The following is a 20,385-nucleotide window of genomic DNA, read 5'->3' on the forward strand; positions in this document are numbered from 1 at the left end:
AATTGTAAAGTTATTTGTAAAATCCCATAAATAAAATCTATTCTGTAATGATAGAGAAGTGCAAGTGTGTTCTGTGCAGTAGCCAATTCTGATTAAAGAGAGAGAGAGGTTGAATATTAAAGAGAACTTCCCTGCCTTGAGATCTGTTATGCTGCAGAATAATCTCCCTGGGGAAGAGACTGAAGCTTCATTACTTCAGATGTTTGAAACTAGACTGGTGACAGGGACTAGGGGTGGGGCTGGAGGGAGCCATCCTACATTAAAGGGCTGGATTGGATGATGTAATATGGCTTTTCCATCTGTAATTTCTGATTACCCTGGTTGTGCAGACACTGGCTTTAGGTGCAGTGCTGCGTTTTAAACAGAAGATGGCACTGATGCCCGCTCATGCATGATTTGATCTGTTGGATACTTTGGCTTGTACTTCGGTGCCCGGTCACATTTTCACTTTCTAAGTGTTCACCTTAAAAGAATCTGTCCATTCGAAATGTTGTCTTTGTGCAGCAGGACAATTGCCTTTCAGGCCTTTAGAGTCCCTTAGGGAGGCCTTAGGATGCCTGGTGCATTTCAGTCTAGTTCAGTGGTTTTTCAATCTGTGGTCTGTAGACCCCTGGGGGTCTGCAAACTGTTCAAGATTTCCAAAGGGGTCTGCAGCTTCATTTGCAGATGAAAAAATGGTTGAAAACCATTGCTCTGGTTCATATAGTGGGAGTCTGGGCCAGTGTCCTGTGTCATGCTTGCTGTTGCTGCTGCTTTTACTTTATATAAAAAAAAAAAAAAAAAAAGCAAAGTCAGTTTCAACTCAATGTCACATTCCAGGCTTTTTATACATTGAGTCCAGAACTGCAATAGTCTGGTTACAACCACTTTGTTTAAAAACATTATAAAATATTTATTTAAAAACAATGGTTTCTCAACAGGTTTAAACAAACAAACCTTGAACCAACTTGGCTGCCCTTACAATAAATAACAACAAAAAATCAATTCAGGACATATGTGAGTTGCTGCTGTCCTTCTCATGCAATGGTTGAATTGAGAAATCAAGTATGCTCATCCCGACCATTGATCAGTAAGGTTTCTTGGCCATGTTGTGCATAGAGCAGAACTTCTTGACTGTTTTCAAATCACAGTTACACAGTCACCCATTTCTTTTCTTCCAGCAGCACTGTACCTCAGACTATTGGATTTGAGGATGTAAACTCAACCTTTGCAATTTTTTGCTAGTTAACCCCTCTTCTTTCCTAATTTTAAACGTCTGTTTTCCCCCATCTGTTTAAATGAGCCATTTAAAAAGTTTTCTCTAACCATGAGGAACCTGTTTACCAATAATTCTCTCACTGCTGGTGGCAGTGACTGCTACCTAGCCTTGGTCTCTACATTTGTCAATCTCCGTTCAGTTGCTCGGCCTGTGCAGGGGTATGTGCAATTCCCTTATGCCTGGTTAGAGGTGAGCTTCCTATTCTAATACGTTAACCTGCCCCTCCTCTATTCTACAGGGTGCATTTATCCGAGCCCTGTAGGCCGAGTGCTGCATGTCTCAGTCTCAACCTGGCCCGAGGGAGAGATTTTTGCCTTTTGAAGGGCTACTGGGAGCCTGAGGATGGGGTGGAGGGATGCAGTGAGGACACTGCGGCCTGTTATCTCTAGGGACGGGGAGGCAGGGTGCTTAGCGGGCACAGCCGGGGGAGGCGTAGGCCCTGTCCCCGGTGCAGTACGCTCCCCACCGGTGTCATTACAGGAAAACGACTGCCCCATGCTGGGGGGGAGAGGGGGGTGCTGTTCTCTCAAGGCCCTGCGGCGTGTTACTGCCGGGTGCACCGGCCTGTGCTCTGCCAGGGTGTGCGCCACCGCCCCTCCCGCAAAGCAAAGCAAAGCAGGGCCCGCCGCAGGGGGAAGGGGGGTGTTCCTCCTAGCTCTGCGCGCAGAGAAGGGAGCAGCACCCCGCTGTGCCCAGCGGGCGGGGGGAGACCCCCACGGGATCCAGGAGGGGCACAACTGGCCCCGCTCTCTGCCGGAGGGAGTGAAGCAGGCTCGGGGCCGGCCCCCTGAGCACTGGTGCCTGGCCTCAGGCGTCATCACCTAGCAACGCTGCCCCCTCCCTCCTCAAAATGGCGGAAAGGGTTGGCCACGTGACCGGCGAGGAGGGACCGTTCCTAAAGGCGCGTGCGCGAGAGCAGGAGACGGGTGGGGACAGTGCGCCTGCGCCAGACAGGGCAGGGCTCTGGAGGCGGGACACGGGTTGGCGCATGCGCGCAGGAAAGGCCCGAACCTGGGGTCGGCGCCTGCGCACGAGAGGCAATGGTTGGCGCCTGCGCGTTGTCGTCGACGGAGGCGGAGGCAGGTTGGCGCCTGCGCGCTAACGACGTAGGCGCTCGGGGAGGGGGTGGTGTGGGGAGAAGGAGGGCTCGGGAGGAGCTGCCGCCGCCGCCGCTGCTGCCGCCCGCACGGACACCGCTCGCCGCGCCGGGGCCTGCTCAGCCGCCGTCGGAGTCCCGGCTCCCCGGGGGAGGCCGCAGGGGGAGGGGCGGTCCGGGAGCCGACGCGGGGAGGCGGCACCATGAGCGGGCGCGGCCACAACAAGCTGCCTACGACCGAGCGCATCGTGAAGGGTGAGCGAGGGCCCGGCCGGGGGGGGGGGGCTCCGGGGCTGGGCCGGGCCGCGGTCCGGAGAGCAGGGGGGGCCCTCAGGGGGGCACGGAGTGGGGGCTGCCGCCGCGCTCTGGCCACAGAGGGGAGGGGCCCCGGGTGTTTCCCGTTGCATGGGCACGTGGGCGGAGGGGGGGGGGGGGGCACCAGGGCCGGGCCCGCTCTCGCTCTGGGGCGGTTGGACTGTTGGGCGGGGGGGGGGCGCGCGGCTATGGGGATCCCTGGGTTGGGGCCCCGCGGGGGTGGGTGCAGGGCGCCGGGCGGGAGGGAGCGGCGGATGAGTGTTGCGGGGGGGGGGGGTGCAGGGGGGGTTGTCTTTCCTGCTGAGATCGCCCTTAGCAGGAAAAGGAGGGGGAGCGGGCAGGGAGTGGGGGTCTGTGTCCCCTTCCCCTTAGGGGGGGCGGGGGGCGCAGCCCCGCTTCCAGCCCGGCCATGCAGACGTGGGGACGAGCCCTGGCCAGCGCTGATGTGCTTTGGGTTCCCCCTTTGGAAGCGGGGTGGAGGGTTCCCCTGCCCTGCAGTGCACATCGTATTTTTTTTTTTTTTTTTTTGCCTGCGGCTGAGTGTCTCCCTCCTGTTTTGACATGCTGTGTTGGGTGCACGCTGCCCTGCGCTGGGCACCTCACGTAGTAGAGGCTGTTTTAAAAGAGCTGACCGTGTTGGAAGCAGTTAATAGAAAGGAGGGCAAAATGTTAATCGAGATGCTCCTGGATTAGTTGGAAGCTTGTACAGTGTAGATTTAGCTGCCCTAATTAATCCAGTGCCATTTATCATACCCATGCATTGGAGACATCTCTTTTATATGCTAGCTTGTTTACATTTTTGTTCAGTAGCCATCACTACTGTACAATTGGACAGTTACAAAGGCTGGTCACTTGGGCATCTTAAATTATATTAATCTTAACCTATTCTGTTAGAGGAACTATTTCCTAGGAATATGTCAAATTCCATGGGTATGGAGCCTCTGCTGACCATTTAGATGCTTGTCATCTCTACCTGCTACTCTAACCTGGGCCCAGATTAATTTTTACTTGTCGTATTCAGATGCTAATAGCCACTGCCGGATACATAGGCAAAGTGGAACAGGGTGGCAGCCTGGATCCTGAGGTTTCTGTGGGTTGGTTAGATGTTTATCATTTGGTCTTTTTTGTGATCTAGTTTAAAATTGCTGCTAGAAATGAGAGGGTAATGTCAATTCAGCTATATTAACATTGTCTTAGCTTACATTATAGTTGAGCCTTTGTACTCATTTCTGTGAAATCATATTAACGATGTGTACATTGTGGATGCACTGGATTGAACGAAGAGAGTAGCTTTGGGGGCTTGACAGCAGAGCAATATCTAGAAAGGCAGAGTTTAGGAGTGGCCTTTGATAATTAGTCCTCAGCCAGGTGGAGCTCACACGTGTATTGAGTTATTCACTGGAGCTTAAATGGAAAGTCAGTATGATCATTCACTACACACATGCACGCTGACATTATGTAGTGAAGCATGGGGGATAGTCTCATGAGGAGGCTGCCCTATAGATAGAATGCTGTGATTGTGTATGTCATTCCCCAGGTAGACTATGAACCATATTTGGACTGTCTTTTGATGCCTGGAGAGGAATCTCATCTGTCTTTTTAAATAAAACAATTAAACGGTGGTTGCATTGAACCTCCTCTGTCTTGTATTTTTAAAAAAAATTAAACGGTAGTTGCATTATTTACATTCTAAAGCTGAAGAGAAATCAGCTAATTTTGTTCAATTCCAGTACTGAAAATGTGTCTCCTGTTCTGCTACAGATTTTAACAATGCTTAGCTTATGAACTTACATTTCCAAAGGGCTGCAAAAACATTATGACTAAACATAATTAAGATTAAGCAAGTGAAAATATCATAGTTCCTCAAGTATTGCCTGCTTACACGGATTATTTTAAAGCAGCTTTTCAATCCTGTATTGTGGCCCCCTCGTGTTTCTGGTGCATCAGATATCACTATTAAGCTGCTAGGTGTATAAACAAGTGATGCCTGTTTTAATCAAACATCTTAATTTTCAAGCATAGTTTAATAGTTTAGACATGGCCAGAAGTAAGTCTCAGTGGAAGTTGTCAGGACATTACATGGAGCAAAATCACTCGGCTCTCAAGATAGGTGTAGTTTTGCATATTTTTTGCTAAAAAGGCCTGGCATAGACCAAAAGCCAATGAAATGCAATGAAACTTCAGAATGTGATGCTTTAGCCAGATATAAACTCTCTGGAATGGGGCTGCAAATGAAATCTCTAATCAGTCCCCTTATTAGCAATCTCAGCAGCCAGGTTAAGAATTGGGTGGGCCATGGGGACTGATCTCCCTTCTCAGACCTAGGTATGGGTCATCCAGGGCAGAGGTGAAGCATGTTGGCAGGGAATAATGTTGTGTATCTCTCCTCTGGGTAAATAGGGCATTGGTCTACAAAGAAGTGACGTGTAAAAACAGGCCTTCAGAGGCGTCTCTTGTACAGTAAAGGTTCTGTTTCATTCTAAATGAAGTATAAACTATCACACTCGGATATAAAATAAATCCTGTGGAAAGTAGTGGTGACAGTGAAAGTAGCAGTCTGCAGTGGGGATCCTGATTTTTTTTTTTTGGAAGCATCCTTTCCAAAAGTTATGTGCTGATGATTCAAGTGGACTGGAGAGAGCAACCCAACTACAGAGCTATATTTACATTTGTCTTCATGAAGAATTCTTTTAAAATAAATAAATAAATAAATAAACAATGGATTTTGGCATTTAAACACTGGGCCAAGTCAAGGCAAAGAAACCAGAGCCACCTTTTAGCTTGGTGACTTTTTTCGGAAAGAAGTAATGTCAGAGTGTTGGGATTCTGACTAATAACTGTGAGGAACTGAATTGCTAAACTCTGGCATTTTCTCTTTTTGGCTACAACCACTGTTTCATGTTTCTCAGTAATCAGCATAACAGCTTTATAATGTAATACTTAACACTTATATAGTGCTTCTGGGTAGCCACTAATTTGCAACCCTTCTGTGAAGTAAGGAAACATACTCACTGTTTTACAGATGGGGAAACTGAAACACAGAGAAATGAAGTGACTTTCTTAAGGTCATGCAGTGAATGATAGCTAATGCTGGGATAAGCACTGAGCAGTTCCTTCTTTGGTCGAGACCACAAACAAGCATTGTTTTTTGGTGTTAAGACTGAGCTTGTAACCTCCCTATTTCCTTCCCTCAAAACTCCCTATTTGCTCCTCTCTCACACTTAAACTTGGTTAGTTGCATAGTTGCATACCCAGCTTATTTGTATTAAGGGAACTGCATAAAAGGGGTGAGTTTAAAAGCCCTCATCTTTTCTTTGTCAGTGCTTGACCTGCTGCTCTGACAATTCATCCAACAAGTTTATCATAAGAACATTTAGTTCTCAAGATAAAACTGTTTCCTTACTTGTTTCAGCAGTCTAGTTCTTGGTTTGTATTTTTGAAATGTGACTTCTTATGTTAATATATGAGTACACTGTGAAAAGATCATTATCCAAGACCTATGACAGCGTGCCATTGAGGAGTTAGCCAAGAGGGTAAATATCAAGTCTAGAAAAGAAGGACTCCTAATTAAAGGTAGCCAAAACTTGGCGATTTCAGTATTTATGGGAACAGAAGACTGTGTGTGCTGGTCAAGATGATGCCTTAACAGCTTGCTTGTTCGGCTCAGATGAGGCCTAGTTTTTGAGTGGAATATAAATGCATAAAGGATGCTCATCTTGCTGTCTTTGTGCAGGCCATGTCCCATACATCATTTGTGACATGGGCAACTCTTAGCATAGGGCAGCTGTTATTTTAAGAAAGATGGCTTCTGTTCCTGCATTCCATATTCAGGCAAAACTCCCAGTGACTTCACTGAGAGCTTTACCACTGAATAAGAGCTGTAGAATAGACACTAATTTGGTATATTCTACTTTTCTGTAGTTTTAAAGGGATTCCTTCAGACTGTTACACAATGAATCAAGACTGAGCTAGAAAATATGTTGCTTTATGTTGGTAGGTCAAAACTGTTCTGAGGCTTTGCACTTCTTAAAAAGTTGTGGCTTTAAAACATATACCTTGTTAACATACAGCGTTTATAAAGTTTCTCCCCCATCTGAGGTACTCTCAGATGCTGTACAGCTATTTCATAGCAAAACATTGATAAAAATATCAAACAAAAACTAGCCTAAAACTGCATTCTCAGGGAGTGGGTATCTTTTATAAGGAGGCACAGAGATGAACCTTAAATATGAAGGAAAGGGACATTAAAAGAAATAAATACATGTGAGGGTCTTCATAATAGCTGCCATAATATTTAGTGTTCCCTCTTCTGAGATATAAACTTAATTGGCTTATCTTGTCTAATGTTGTAATATTATGACTAAGAATTAATTTAAAAAACACTTGGGGAAAAAAAAAAGCCTGCTTAGGTAGTGGTTAAAATGGGGACAAAAGAGTGCGAGCTTGTCCGGGGGACGAGGGAAGCTTTCTCAAACCTTGGGAGCACCACGCTAAAAGTGCAACTGACTTAAGACACATCAGTGGGATCCCTAAAAGGCAGGTGGTGTCACAGCACAAGTACTCTTTTGGACAAGGCTCAAGATCTTCGTTGTAGTCATGGCGTATTACCATTAAGGGCTGTAGAAATCTTGGTGATCTCACTGAATATTCCTTAATTATTGACTGATCTTTTATGCCACAAAGATACTTCTTAGCTCAGGTTGTCTTAACTGTGATGTGGTTTGAGAAGGGACAGCTTGCAGCCTGGGCTTGGATTGTCTGCTGCAGAATTTGTGCTAATAGTCAGATCATGTGATGATACATCCAAAAATGCAACAGAAATCAAATACAATGCAGACAGTGGCGCACCCTCTGACTAATACCTTATGGAAGAGCAGAAGATTAAACTATAACGTGCATCTGGTATTAAATGTCTCCTGCCCAGTCTTATATATTAGCAGTGGCACTGCCAGTTCATGTGCCCAGCAACCTTTATAGTATGAACCTTGCTGGAGCACGTACTCTAAACCAGGATGTGGTAGCTAATTGTCTCTGTCATTATGCTATTCTCTGATTTATCTGCATTCTAGCAGAGATGTCTGTGCTGCTACCAAAGCCTAAAATATGGCAGCAAAGATTTTATAATATCATTAGAAATCATTGATGAGGCTTTGTGAAAATGTAAAAGATTGGGTTGCATTTGTGTTTCTTTGGAGAACCATTTGAAGTGCCCAAATGGTGCTGCGACATGGAAAGGAGGAGGAAAATCCCTTGTATTAGTGGCAAGAGTTGTTAGTGTGTGAATCGTGCATATAATGTGATTTTCTGTATTCCTGCTATCTGGATATCCTTCTGTGAAAGGTTAACTCCATTCTTCACATTAAGATCTGTGCCTGGTACTCAGAGGCCCAATTCTCTAGCAGTCAGAACAAATGAGTTCAAATCAGCTTGGTATCTCTACGAAATAAAAATGCTTAGCATTTTTCATTTGAAAAAAAAAAAGACTTGAAAGGCATTTACCACTTCTAGCTGTAATATCATTTTTAGTGTTTAGCTGGCTTTATGGCTAGAAAATGAAGGAAGGCTGCTTGCTTAGGAATTGAGTCTGCAGGAAGTAGGGCAGGGTGCCGGCTTAAAATAGTAATGAAGGCTGGGCTGTTTGTGATGAACAGAGCTATTTAGGTAAATCCTGGAGTCCCAGTGGAGGTAGCCACACATTAATCTCAAGATATTAGCTTGTAGACCAGTAATTGTCTGGATTTATCTCTGACTCTTTACTGGTTTTCAGGCATCTCCTGTTCAGTCCCTTATATTTCTGTGCAGATTGCCTTGTGATACTGGGTATGTTTACTAGTTGTACAGTGTGTTAATGGGTTTAGACATTATTAAGCAGATTGAAGCAAGGGACCAGGCTATGTGAAAGCAGCAGTGTTAACATATAAAACTTCCCTTTAAAGCCTCTCTTCAAGACTGGTCTGTAGGCCTGCAGTACTGAGCTGGGTTGGAGTCCTGGGCCAAGAGTACCGTGAAAGCTTATGGACAAAAGAGTGATTTCTGTGTGATGGGTATTGGTGGGTTCCACAGGGGGGCCAGTTGCTGACTAGAAAGCTGATGGGCTGACAAGATGAAAAACAGATGAGGGTGCGGTGGATGTGGCAGATTCTCAGGGGGATAGGAGTGTGAAATACTGTTCTGCTCTTTTTAAAGACTTAGCTTGCAGGGTGTGGTGATATTGTGCTATCTAGACTGCACTCCTAACTTCAAACCTCCCATCTCTGAAGAGGAAGTCACACTGGCTTCTCTAGCAGCAGTATCTCCAGCTATGAAGCTATAGTAGGTTCTTGTTGTATTTCCATTAGTAGCAGAGGTGGATGTGCGTGTCTTGAGTAATATGAGCTCTTCCAGCTGGGAGCCTGGGTATGTTGCTTATATGAGACTCCTAGGTTTTATTTATGAGTTCCAGAAATCTAAATCCATCTCTTCACTATTTATTTATTATTTTTTTGGTTGGTAAATATCTTTGGCTTCTGCAAGAGCAATGACAGTGGTTTCTGAGACTTAAATTTTGAACCATTTCCTCTACTCCCACATCAAACCAAGCAGGACCAGGTGAGATAGGGTACACAGGAGAGTTATTGCTCTTTCATATAAGAGAAATGGTTAGGGACGAATTTTCTACAGTCCTGAATATTTCCTGGTCTCAACACTAGGGAGAAATGCAGCGGGTGATAAGCCCTCAATGATCAAGGGTGATCTTTCACAGGTTTTATTTTGTATGGGTCCTTTGGTGACTAAGGAGTCTGATCTTTGAGCCACAGACTTGTTGGCAGACCTTGCAGGTAGTGTTGGAAGGCAGGTTTGGGCCACGATGGCTGCATGACAGTTGTCTGTCCTTTCTTTTCTGGCATTTTTCTGCAACCAAAGCAGGGTTATTTTCCTCAAAAGTGATCGTTCCTTCTCTGACCAGTCTTCGCAAGTTAGCCCTATCTTGGGCGACTATCTCCCAGTGTGTGATGTCAGTGCCACATCTCTTGATATTTGTCTTGTGGGTGTCTTTGAAGCATTTCTTTTGGCCTTCCCGTTTCCTTTCTCCTTTGGTAGGTGTGCATCAGGCATCCTCACATAGTGCCCGCTCCACCTCAATTGGCGCTGGATAATCAGGGCCTCAACACTGAAGATGTTGGCCACCATGAAGACACTGACATCAATGTGGCAATCCTCCCACTTTTATATTGTGGCTCTTCTGGAGAAAGTGCTGGTGGTGGCATTGAGGTGCTTTCTGTAAATCACCCAAGTCTCACAGCAGTAGAAGAGAATTGGGAGCACCACCGCTTTGTAAACTAAAAGTCTAGTGTGTGTTTTGATGTCATGGTTGTTGAACACACGGTGAGACAGTCTGCCAAAGGCAAGGCTGGCACAGCGGATTCTGTGCTGAATCTCAGTGTCCGTGTTTGCCCTCTGTGAGAGATGGCTGCCAAGGTAGGCAAAGTGTTCTACATTTTCCGGTTCCTCTTTGTCAGTGTAGATCTTCCTTGCTAGGTCTGATGATTGACCAGGAGCGGGGCTGGTGGAAGACTTTCTTTCCAACTAGGGAGAAATCGTGCCAGCTACATTCCCAAAATATTTTCTGTGCTCACTCCCATAGCTAGCTCCAGAAAGCTTTCCATTTCATAAGCAGGCGAGGGATGGTGATCAGCCATAAAATGGTTTTAAAACCAGTAATAAGATAAATTGCAGTGTTCAAATTTGTAACCTGAAGATTTCCCAGAGCAATGCCTATAATAAAGATACAAAGAAGAATTTTCCTTCTGGTGATGGTTGTAGGGTTTTTTGTATGATTACTGTAATGTGATTTAACTCTGTACCTGTGTTCGCATCTGTAGGATTAATTTTACGGCACTTATCAGGTTTTATAATAGATTTATAAATAAGGTTGTAAGAAAGTCATGCTATTTGTGGTTCAAAAGTTGTGGCTGCAGTTTGTTAAAGTCGCAGTTTTGGTGCAGCCCCAAATTTGAGTGTGCCAGGTTGTGATGCCACTCACTCAGTTGGCCTGGTTGCCCCCGGTCATGACAGAGGGGCAGCTGGGCCAACTCTGAGTGAGTGGCATTGCAACCGTGGATGGCGTGACAGAGAGCTGTCAGGACAAAATTTGAGTGGGTGTTAAAAGTTGCGATTTCTGCAACAAAATTGCAGTTCGTGATTTTCTTACACCCTTATTTAAGAATCTTTTGATATGTGATAATGGGAGGTGGTTGAATTTAAGTGATCTTATAAGGGAGTTTGCTCATCCTTAGGTTTATAAAGCTGTTTGCAGGTGAACTACTCCTGTTGATCCCTAATGAAGGCTGTTTGGGACTGGAGGATTAGGTTTTATAATACCTTATATTGCAGCATCTTTCATACAAAATCATAGACTCTAAGGTCAGAAGGGACCAATATGATCATCTAGTCTGACCTCCTGCACAACGCAGGCTATAGAACTTCACCCACCCACTCCTGTAATAAACCTCTAACCAAGACTGCGTTATTAAAGTCCTCAAATCATGGTTTAAAGACTTCAAGGTACAGAGAATCCTCCAGCGAGTGAGCCGTGCCCATGCTACAGAGGAAAGGGAAAAACCCTCAGAGCCTTTGCCAGTCTGCCCTGGGGGAAAATTCCTTCCCAACCCCAAATATGATGATCAGTTAAATCCTGAGCATGTGGGCAAGACTCAACAGCCGGATACCTAAGAAAGAATTCTCTGTAATAACTCAGAACCCGTCCCATCAAACGTGCCGTCAGAGGCCATTGGCATATCTACTACCAATAGTCAAAGATCAATCAATTGCCAAATTAGGCTGTCTCATCATATCATCCTCTCCATAAATATATCAAGCTCTGTCTGTTTCAGTGATTACAAGCCATTTTCTGTGTGCAGATGACGGAACAGTGGAGTAAAGACATTCTGCAGCGATTTAGAATCTGTTTGTAACCAACACTGTTCTGATCCCAGTGTAAACAGAGCTTACATTGAAGCATTCAGCCCTACGGTGGGTATTGGAAGGAAAAATTTGAGGCATCCACGATTAGACTGTGTGACTTGATAACTTCTCCGCAGTGGGTAATGCAAGTAATTGAAATCTTTACAACTGGTAGTGATTGTCTCTTGCTCAGTATAATGCAACACTTCTATCAGAGGCCTGCTGGCTGGATTCTGCATGCCTGTGTCACAGTTAGCAGTGGAATCTGATGAGAGTGTTTGTGGACATTACTTTGTTTAGGTTTCCCATATGGAACAGGTCAGCTTATGCCTACAAAGCTGGCTTGAGACTGATCTTAAAAGTACACTATGTGCAAAATCATGTTCACTTAAAGTAGGTTTAAAACTAGAGCCCAACCTCCCCCCGCACGGCCGCTGGTAGGGGCAGATTTACATTTACCAGCAGGTGGGGAATTTGTCTTTGACACAAAGACCCTACTGTTTTTGTATTAATGATCTATTAGTGGACTAGCTGTCAGCTTGCTAACCTTGTGAAAACAGGTGGCGAGTTTCCCTGCCTGCTGACATCTAGGAATCCCCTCTCGTCTCCTTTGGTTAGCTCACTTTTTTAAGTAGCTGCAGCTGTTTGCTATAGACCTCATGCTTTTTTTTTTTTTTTTTTTTGGAAGCTTGGTGATGACCCTCTCAGTCAGCTGAGGAAATCATCCAATCTAATGGAGCTGATGAAAGGAGAATGACAAATCTGATGCTGGTTGCATAGTGTTGACTGATTGTTTCGTAGTTATATATTTTTAACTGCTGAAAAGTTTCTAGAGTGTCAGTGTTTCAAAGATTTTTTTTTTCTCAAGCCAGTCTTCAGGGCTTATCTGCTCTCCTTTCTCTATGGCAGCTAGCAGTTTGAGATTGCAGCTCAAGCTCCTTATGTTACTGTGTCAACAGAGTATTGAGTCAGAACAGAGTAAATCGTGGTCCGTGCCCCAACAAGCTTAAAATCCAAGACAAACCAAAGACAGCAGATCAGTCACCAGCACTGGCTTATTAGGAGGTGGGACCATTGCATAGCAGTGCAGACACTTTAAAGCTAAATTCAATGTTCCCGGCAAGTAAAATATTGGTGTCTTAATCAACAATGGAAAGGGTGGGCTAATAGATGTAAGTGTTCCAGTGGGTAAATTTTCATGACTGTGTTGCAAAAACTGAAGTAAAACAGGGTTTCTGCAGGTAGAAGGCTAGAACTGCTGGGCTTCCTGGAAGACGTGTCATGAATTTGGGTCCCAGCTGCAGCCGAGATGTACGGTTTGGTTTGCAAGAAAAGAATCCATGCATGAAGAGTTAATTTACATAATGAAAGTTTTGTAGCTGCTCTTGCTATGAGCTGGGTGGCTGATGCATAGCGGCAGTTTTAAGTTGCCTCTGAGTTTTAATTAATACTTCTATTTCAAAGCTCATGGCACTCTTGTGAAGTCATAGTCCTCTCTACACAGAGGCTGTGGAGAGCGGGAGCAATGTGCCCCCATGTGTGTGTGGAGAGTTTTATAACAAATTCCATTAAATAGAGAGGTGAGAAATGTCAGAGTTCTGCACTCCCTCAGGCTTAGTCTTCATTGGAAAAGCTTTCCAAGCGTAGCTATACCAGCAAATGCTCCCAGTGTAGATGCAGTTTATCTTGGCAAAAGCACTCAATTGCTACTGCAAGAGGGCGTTTGCCAAAATAAAAATGTGAATTTTGATTTTTTTACACTACCCCTAACCAACAATGCTAGGCCAGCAGAAGTTACTAGTTGTACATCTGGCCTTGTAGCAGTAGCTGGAAGGTTAGGCTGTGTTGTATATTGCTTCCAAACTGGTCTCATGGACACACATTTAGTTGGCTTCTATTATTTTCTGACCTCTTGTATTTACCATTGGGTCCTTTCACAGGATGGGAAGGGCTATGGGTTGCACTTTCAAAGGGAGTTTGGCACATATTGTATTCTGTTTGCATTTGAAACATGAAAGTGTAACTTGATTATTGGAATTAGATGCGTGTGGTTTATAAATAGACATTGAGGCCCAAATTCTGTTACACCGTTGGAACTGAAAGACGAACGAACTTGGCCTCAAAGGTTGAACATTGCTCCTTTACTGGAATGCAGTTGATTAAGCGACGTAGTGGAGAGACTTCAGGTTCTGATTTCTGAAGGGAGCGTTTCAGTTAATGATATTTCTCAGTGTGACTTGAATCTAGTCTTGTGATAACTATTACTGTGTATGTATCCTGTTTCCCCCATGGAAGAAATTGTTCAGCTTGAGAATGAATGATTTTTTAAAAAATATTGTGTACATGGTTTAGGATTTATTGTAGACAGGTGTTTTTAGTTCTAATCTCAAAAGAAATTATCTGGTTCAGCATGAAGGATAGGTAAGCTTTCTGAATCTGTTCTATATAAATGGTTAATTTTCATTCAGAAGATACAGCTGTCTTAGACCAGTTTCATTTTAGATCAAAACTTCTAGTGAGCTCTAAAATCACCTCTAGGAAATCAGGTTCTTAAACAGTCCTAGTGCATCTGAGAGTAGTCACCATTCTGAGAAAAATGAACTATGCTGTAAAAACAGGGAAGGAGAATAAGAGACCCAGAGTCTGACACATTCAGCATATCTATATTAATAGGACATTGAAAGTGAGCCCAGGGACTGTCATGGGGTCTGCTTGCAGCAGTAAATACCCACATGATGATGATGGGCCTGACTTCCAAGGTGCTGAGAACCTGCAGCTCTTGTCCACTTCGACTGGATTTGTTGGTGTTCAGTGCCTCCGAAATTCAAGCACCATATTCATACTAGAAAAGGAAAATTACAATCTACAGGGGAAATATGAGAATTTGCAAAAGTTTAGGGCATTAGAGAGGAACAAAGAGAAATGAAGTGGTGTAATATTAAGTACTTACATAACGCTCGTGACATCCCTGGGAGGTAGGTGCTCATTTTATTAAGTGGCCTGCCCAAGGCATGAATTTAGTTGGAATTAATAGGATCGAATATTAAGGGAGTAAGTTATATTCTAGGGTGGGTAACAGGTTGGAGGAGCTGTTTCTTTGCTCTCTGTTGTGATTATTTAGTTTCCATGGTGCTTATTTAGCTGAAGTGGTAGTTCTGCTGTGACACATCAATATCCATTCTTGTGCCAGAGTTACTTTAAGCTGAATAATGACAAAGATTATTTATCTGGATTGGTCCATGCTTCAAAAAGTTAGGATGAAACACAGATCTGTTCCTGCAAACTCTTAACTTCAGCTCAGTGCGAGGGAACATCACATAGCTCAAAATGGGGCTCCAGAAATGAAGAGATCCTGGGGTTATGACACTCGAGATTTGTGCAGATGATCATTTCAAGAAGTAAAGATTATTCCATGGAAAATTGCACGCTAGCTACAGTATAAATATATCGGGGAACTAACAACAGATTTGAATTTGACCAGTTGACTTAAACGTTAATGGTCAGGCTGGGTTCAACCCATTCTTTGTATCAGTCTGGGGAAACTTAAGAAACTTAACTTGGTTTCCTGTTTAGAAATTGTACAACCTCAGCAGTTATCCATATTACAGGCCTAGTTTTCTGAATATTACGGCCAGCTTCTGCCTGCCATTAATGTTTGCAGTTCTGGTTATAATGAAAACTTTACTGCTAGGTCTCTTCCACTTTACAGTCTCTACTTTGAAATGTGATCCCCCGCCCCCAAATTTCCACTTTTTAACTTTGCAAGATCTGACAGAACTACTATGCAGGTGAAGCAGGGCTGGTTGGGTCCTAGGTGCTGCAGGAAGATAGGAGATTTAATAAGTGGTATTCTTTCTTCTGAGTCAGTGCAGACCCAATGCCCCAGCATATTGCTATGGACAATATATTTATTTATTTGTAATCTAACACCGAGGAACTGCTGGAGTTGCTATTAGCTGGGGTAGAAAAACTGAGCTATTGATGGCTTGTTAAAAATTCCATTGCACTTTTTCATGTGTCTTAGGGATGTCAACCCAAGAGTTCTGCCAAAATTCCATCTGCAGGGATTAAATGCTGCCTACCTGTCATTCCCCTTGCAGTTTAACTTAGATGCAGTATTCACTATGTCTGTTCATCTCCTCTCTCTTAGGTATGTTCTTGGCTTGAACTGTTTCTAAAATTTTCTAAGATCTTGGGATGAAAGATGCTATAAAAGGGTAAATTAGTAAATTCTGCATTTGTGTGGTGGTGGAAGTTTGCAGTGTAACACAGGCTGTAGGAAGATCTTGTTATGGTGCCATGGAATAAAGAGAAATAGTGAAACAAATTGACTAGAATATTGCTGTGGCTGTATAAAGATGTCATCTCTTTCTTGTGATCCAAGTATTTGTTCCCTGTTAATTACCATTACAGCTTTGTGCATTGCTGGAACTTTTAGTCTTCTGTGAACACAGAATGTCTGTTGTTACCTTTCATCACTGAACCAGGTGGATTTTTTCAGATTGAGCCAATTGACTGTGAAGCAATAGTCTTTTTGAACCCTGAAAATATGCAATCAGCCCTCTTGAGTAGAAGTATGTTAGGTTACCTGTGAACAAAAAGAGAAGATCTCAGGAAATATAACATTGCAATATTTTGGAACAGAAAATGCCAGTGACCTGACATACATGCTTTTCATAATTTAACACAGGAGGTAGTTTCTCGTAGCACTTTAAAAGGTTTTACAGAACTGAATCCATTGCAGTCTTTTTTTTTTTCCTTTTTTTCTTTTTTTGGTGGATGATCCTACCTTGGGCAGCTGGGTCTGATCTTGGCAATAATTAGATCTCTAGTGTGACAGGTGGACATCTGTTGTCATGAATTGTCAGACTGATTGCTGGTTGTCAAACTTCTTAAACGTCTACTTACAGTGGTGGAAAGAGTGTAATATTTGGAAGATATTAGTACCTAAATCTGCTCAACGTGATCTAAAGGAGACACTTTCAAGTAAAACTGTGTCTGAATGCAGAAATGACAGTCTAAGCCAAAATCACTGTGACTTGTACAATGGTGAAAGACTATCTGAAAGGGTCAGAACTGTACAAGCTGTTCTTTCAGAATGCTTGAGATGCCATTTTTCCCCCCAGAGGAGGCTTTTAGCCATCTGTTGAACAACTAGCTATAATTTCTCCACTCATCTGACTAGAAGCAGACAGGAGAAGGAGCCCATTGCAGTGAATGACCTTTCAGGTATGCTCCCATATTGGGATCAAGACTTGCAGCATAGTCTCTCTAATGTTCACTGTTGAGCAATGTTCAGTCATTTTAATCCTGGGTTGTTTCTTTTGACTGGGAGTCTTGGATGATTTCAAACATAAAATCTGTTTCTTCTGTCAGGTTCTGTCCATGAGATCCATTAATGGAGGGTTTGGGAGCAAATTAATTTGTACCCATCATCATTTTAGGGAAGTATTTACTCCTTTTTCAGTAATGAGTATTGATTATTACTTTGTACAATTGTCGAAGTAACGGTAATATGAAAGGTATTTCATGTGTCCCTTCTCATGGCGTGGGTCTGTTCTTTTTGAAGGTGTGGATTACTTGACTCTCATCTTGTCCACATCAAGGTTGAAACAGTGTTAACCTCCGTGTTTATCATTTGGTATTAGCATGATGTCTCTGAGCACTGATAAGCATTTTTTTGGAACACTTAACCACAGTGTTATAAAACTGTACTACATATTGCATTGCCTGACCCTGTCTATGCTCAAGAAGACTGTTCTCATGTTTAATAGATATGTAGCATTACTGCAGCTGTTACAGTACAGCTTAAATTGTTCATAATAATATAGAAAAGGTGTAAGCCTTCTACTTAAAGGAGCATGGTGATTTGTCAGTGGCAGAGTGACTCTTGTGGGCGAGCTGGTTCCACATTTGAGCTGCCTCACATCTGGTTTTTCAGTGTTTCAGAGGAGTAGTTTTTTGTCAGCTTCTCCATTCTGTAAATAGCCTTTTGCCATATTCAGCCTCTTAGTTTGCAGGCTAAGAATATCTATTGGTAGTGCATACACACCTGGACTTGTAAATATAGAGTATGTTAATTTCACCAAAGATTCATTCTTGCACTGCAGTGTGGCAAGGATATTGCAATCCTCTTACTTTTACTGAACTCCTTGAAACACAACTGACCCTTTAATCCATTTTAGAGCATGAATGTTTACATCTCAAAGTTCACGTGCCCTTGTGTCCACTTGTCATTGCATGGCACGTGGTACAAAATATGTGCTGTTTTGCTAACTAGGAATTCTAATGTTTTACAATTATACTAGGTGATTGTGGTGCTTTGCAAAGTCATAAGCCCCTGCCTCAAGGATTTTGTAGTTTAAATTAGATTTGACACAAGACATGACTGTAAACAGTGAGGCTCTCCATGAATGAATATGAAAAGTTCAATGTTATATGCACCTTTCACCCTCTTTGAACTATCTTAGACTTAGTGTTTCTGGGCAGTGTCTTAGGGAGCCTGGTGTCAGAATCAATTTAGCACTCTTCATCTTCAGAGTACTTTGACAATCTGTAACCAACCCTCTCAGACATGATGAGGTCGGTCAATATTTACGTTTTTTACAGATGAGGGAGAGTGAGGCCCAGAGAGAAATGTATAACCCCGAGGTGTGAGATGGTGGCAAAACCAGGGCTTGTGCCCCGTTCTTGTAGCTCCCAGTTTCTTGATCTAACCAGTAGATGAGGCAACCTGTGCCCTTTGCTAACCAAAGTGAATACTGCAAAGAAACTTCCTCCACAGCACCTTCTTATAGTATTGACCGTTTCAATGCAGTTGAATGCAAATGAAGGCAAAATCTGGATTTTTAGAAAGGTGAAAATTAGTACATGGGATAATTACTTGCACTGAGTTGATTAAAGCCTTTATACAAGTTATACTGGCTAACAGGATTATTTGCTTTGGCAACACTAATTACTTAAGTGCTCATCCTCATCACTTAGTGTGTGCAGGAGACATAATCATTGCTTTAATAATATTGGGTGGTTTTTGGTTTTGTTAGGGCCTCAGACTTTAACTCCTCTGTCTGGTTGAAAGGATTTTTCATCTGTCTTCTTTGTGGATCCTGGCATATTTGGTCCTCTCCCAATGTCATAGCATGCTTAACTACTATTCCAACACCTTACTACAGTACTTTCTTAAAGACTCTTTGGTTTGGTCTGTCGCAGGATTTTAATTGCAGTGTATACATACCCTCTTGTACTGACTTGCTGTCTTTCTCTCTGCCCCTTGGGTTTCCAAACTAAGTAGCTACTGTATTTGCATTTGAGAGAGATCAGTTACATTACAGTTAGTCACTGTATTGTTTGATCAGCTATCTTACCATGCCTATTACATTCATCAGTTTGGCATATAGAATGTCTTCCTTTGGTGATCGCTAGGGACATCAACTTTATTTGCATTTCAGTAATGTTTTTGTGTTGCATGTGGTTTAGAGTTAAAAGCAAATCCTTTTTTCTAACACAACGTGATCATAATGTTGAAGTTGGAGATGGGGAAAGATCTGATACCATATCTAGTCAAAATTGCAGTTGTGTGCTGTGCCTCTTGGAAATGCAACCCATGCAGGCACACCCCGGACAGGAGTGACAAAAGTGTCTTTAAGCCACTTTTGTGCCCCACGGATTCTAGGTCGTTCCAGGGGTAGCCCCCAACTGCCTGTGGGCAGCAGTGCCAACCGGAATCTCCACAGAGATGTGGGCTGTGGCCATATCCCTTATGTCACAGCTGATGAGGGACCTGAAAAAGCAGTACCTGCACCACAGGAATTTCCCCAGCCAGACAAGGGGCTGTTCCTGTCACTGTACACTCTGCAGTAGTGTGCGGGGCCCCGGGGAGTCTCTAGAAGTAGAATCTCTCCTAATAGATCTGTACCCTAGCCCCTGCTTCCCAATGCAGAATTGTTCCCTGTAGAATGTTTCCTAGTAATGCTTTATCTTGAGCATTTAGATACTTTAGTGAGGGGGGATGCAGGAAAAGCTTAAGCTAGATGGTTGAAAAAGATAGATGGTTTTTTAAGATGTTTCTAGGAAATGGACTCAGGACCCAAGATTATCTCTACACTGCATCTTTGTCACGAGAGAGGCAAATAGCTCTAGCAAGTCATGTTGTATGTTGGCACCAGGGTTGGTTGGGGACACACTTTCACAGCTGCTTGACAGGATTTTTTACCTTTTGTCTCCCATTCTTGCTGTTTCCAGAACACCTACCACATTGAGTCTTTCTGGAGCTAATTTTCCAGGAATAGAAACACTGTATCCTTTAAACCCTATGCAAGAGGCACTTTTAACATTTTTTTTAGTTTATCCTGACCTGAGAGATGGCAGATGAAAATCTTAATTTAATCACCTTTAACAAATCATTAGAAATCTTTCTTCTAAATTTCAAATACTTCCCTTCTGCTGGAAGCCTGTAACAAATAACACAGTTGCCTTACGTGAAAGTGTAGTGACATTTGACATGTCACCTTCTTTAACATAGTAAAAACTAGGCAGGGTATCTCAAAGGTATGCTTAGTTACTGCAGTGCCAGGTGCCTTAGAAATATGTGCAATAAATGAATAGAGGGTATCTTCATGACTATCCAAGTACTACCCAGAGCTGAGCCTGTATGAGTTGCACTTAAAATAGTGCACGTGGTGAACAAAGTGCAAAGATTATTGTAATGGTGAGGGCAACTTCCTGCTAAGCTATGCAGATTGAGCTGCAAGCACTAACGTTCATTCCCTAAGCT

At 43.3% G+C, this 20,385-nt stretch overlaps 1 protein-coding gene across 4 annotated transcripts in view; it reads left to right on the plus strand.

The window, feature by feature from the left end:
* The first annotated feature begins 2,400 nt into the window (after window positions 1–2,400).
* PPP3CC (protein phosphatase 3 catalytic subunit gamma) overlaps window positions 2,401–20,385 on the plus strand; it is a 49,202-nt gene continuing 31,217 nt past the window's right edge. For all 4 annotated transcript variants that reach the window (XM_067543671.1, XM_067543673.1, XM_067543672.1 and 1 more), the window contains exon 1: window positions 2,401–2,609. In XM_067543671.1, coding sequence (XP_067399772.1) covers window positions 2,558–2,609 — 52 coding nt within the window. In that variant the 5' untranslated portion in view covers window positions 2,401–2,557. The remainder of the gene's footprint in view (window positions 2,610–20,385) is intronic.

The sequence above is a fragment of the Emydura macquarii genome, unplaced genomic scaffold (assembly GCF_026122565.2).
Source record: "Emydura macquarii macquarii isolate MOO-44397 ecotype Brisbane River unplaced genomic scaffold, CSIRO-AGI_Emac_v2 contig_967, whole genome shotgun sequence".
Taxonomy (NCBI): domain Eukaryota; kingdom Metazoa; phylum Chordata; order Testudines; family Chelidae; genus Emydura; species Emydura macquarii.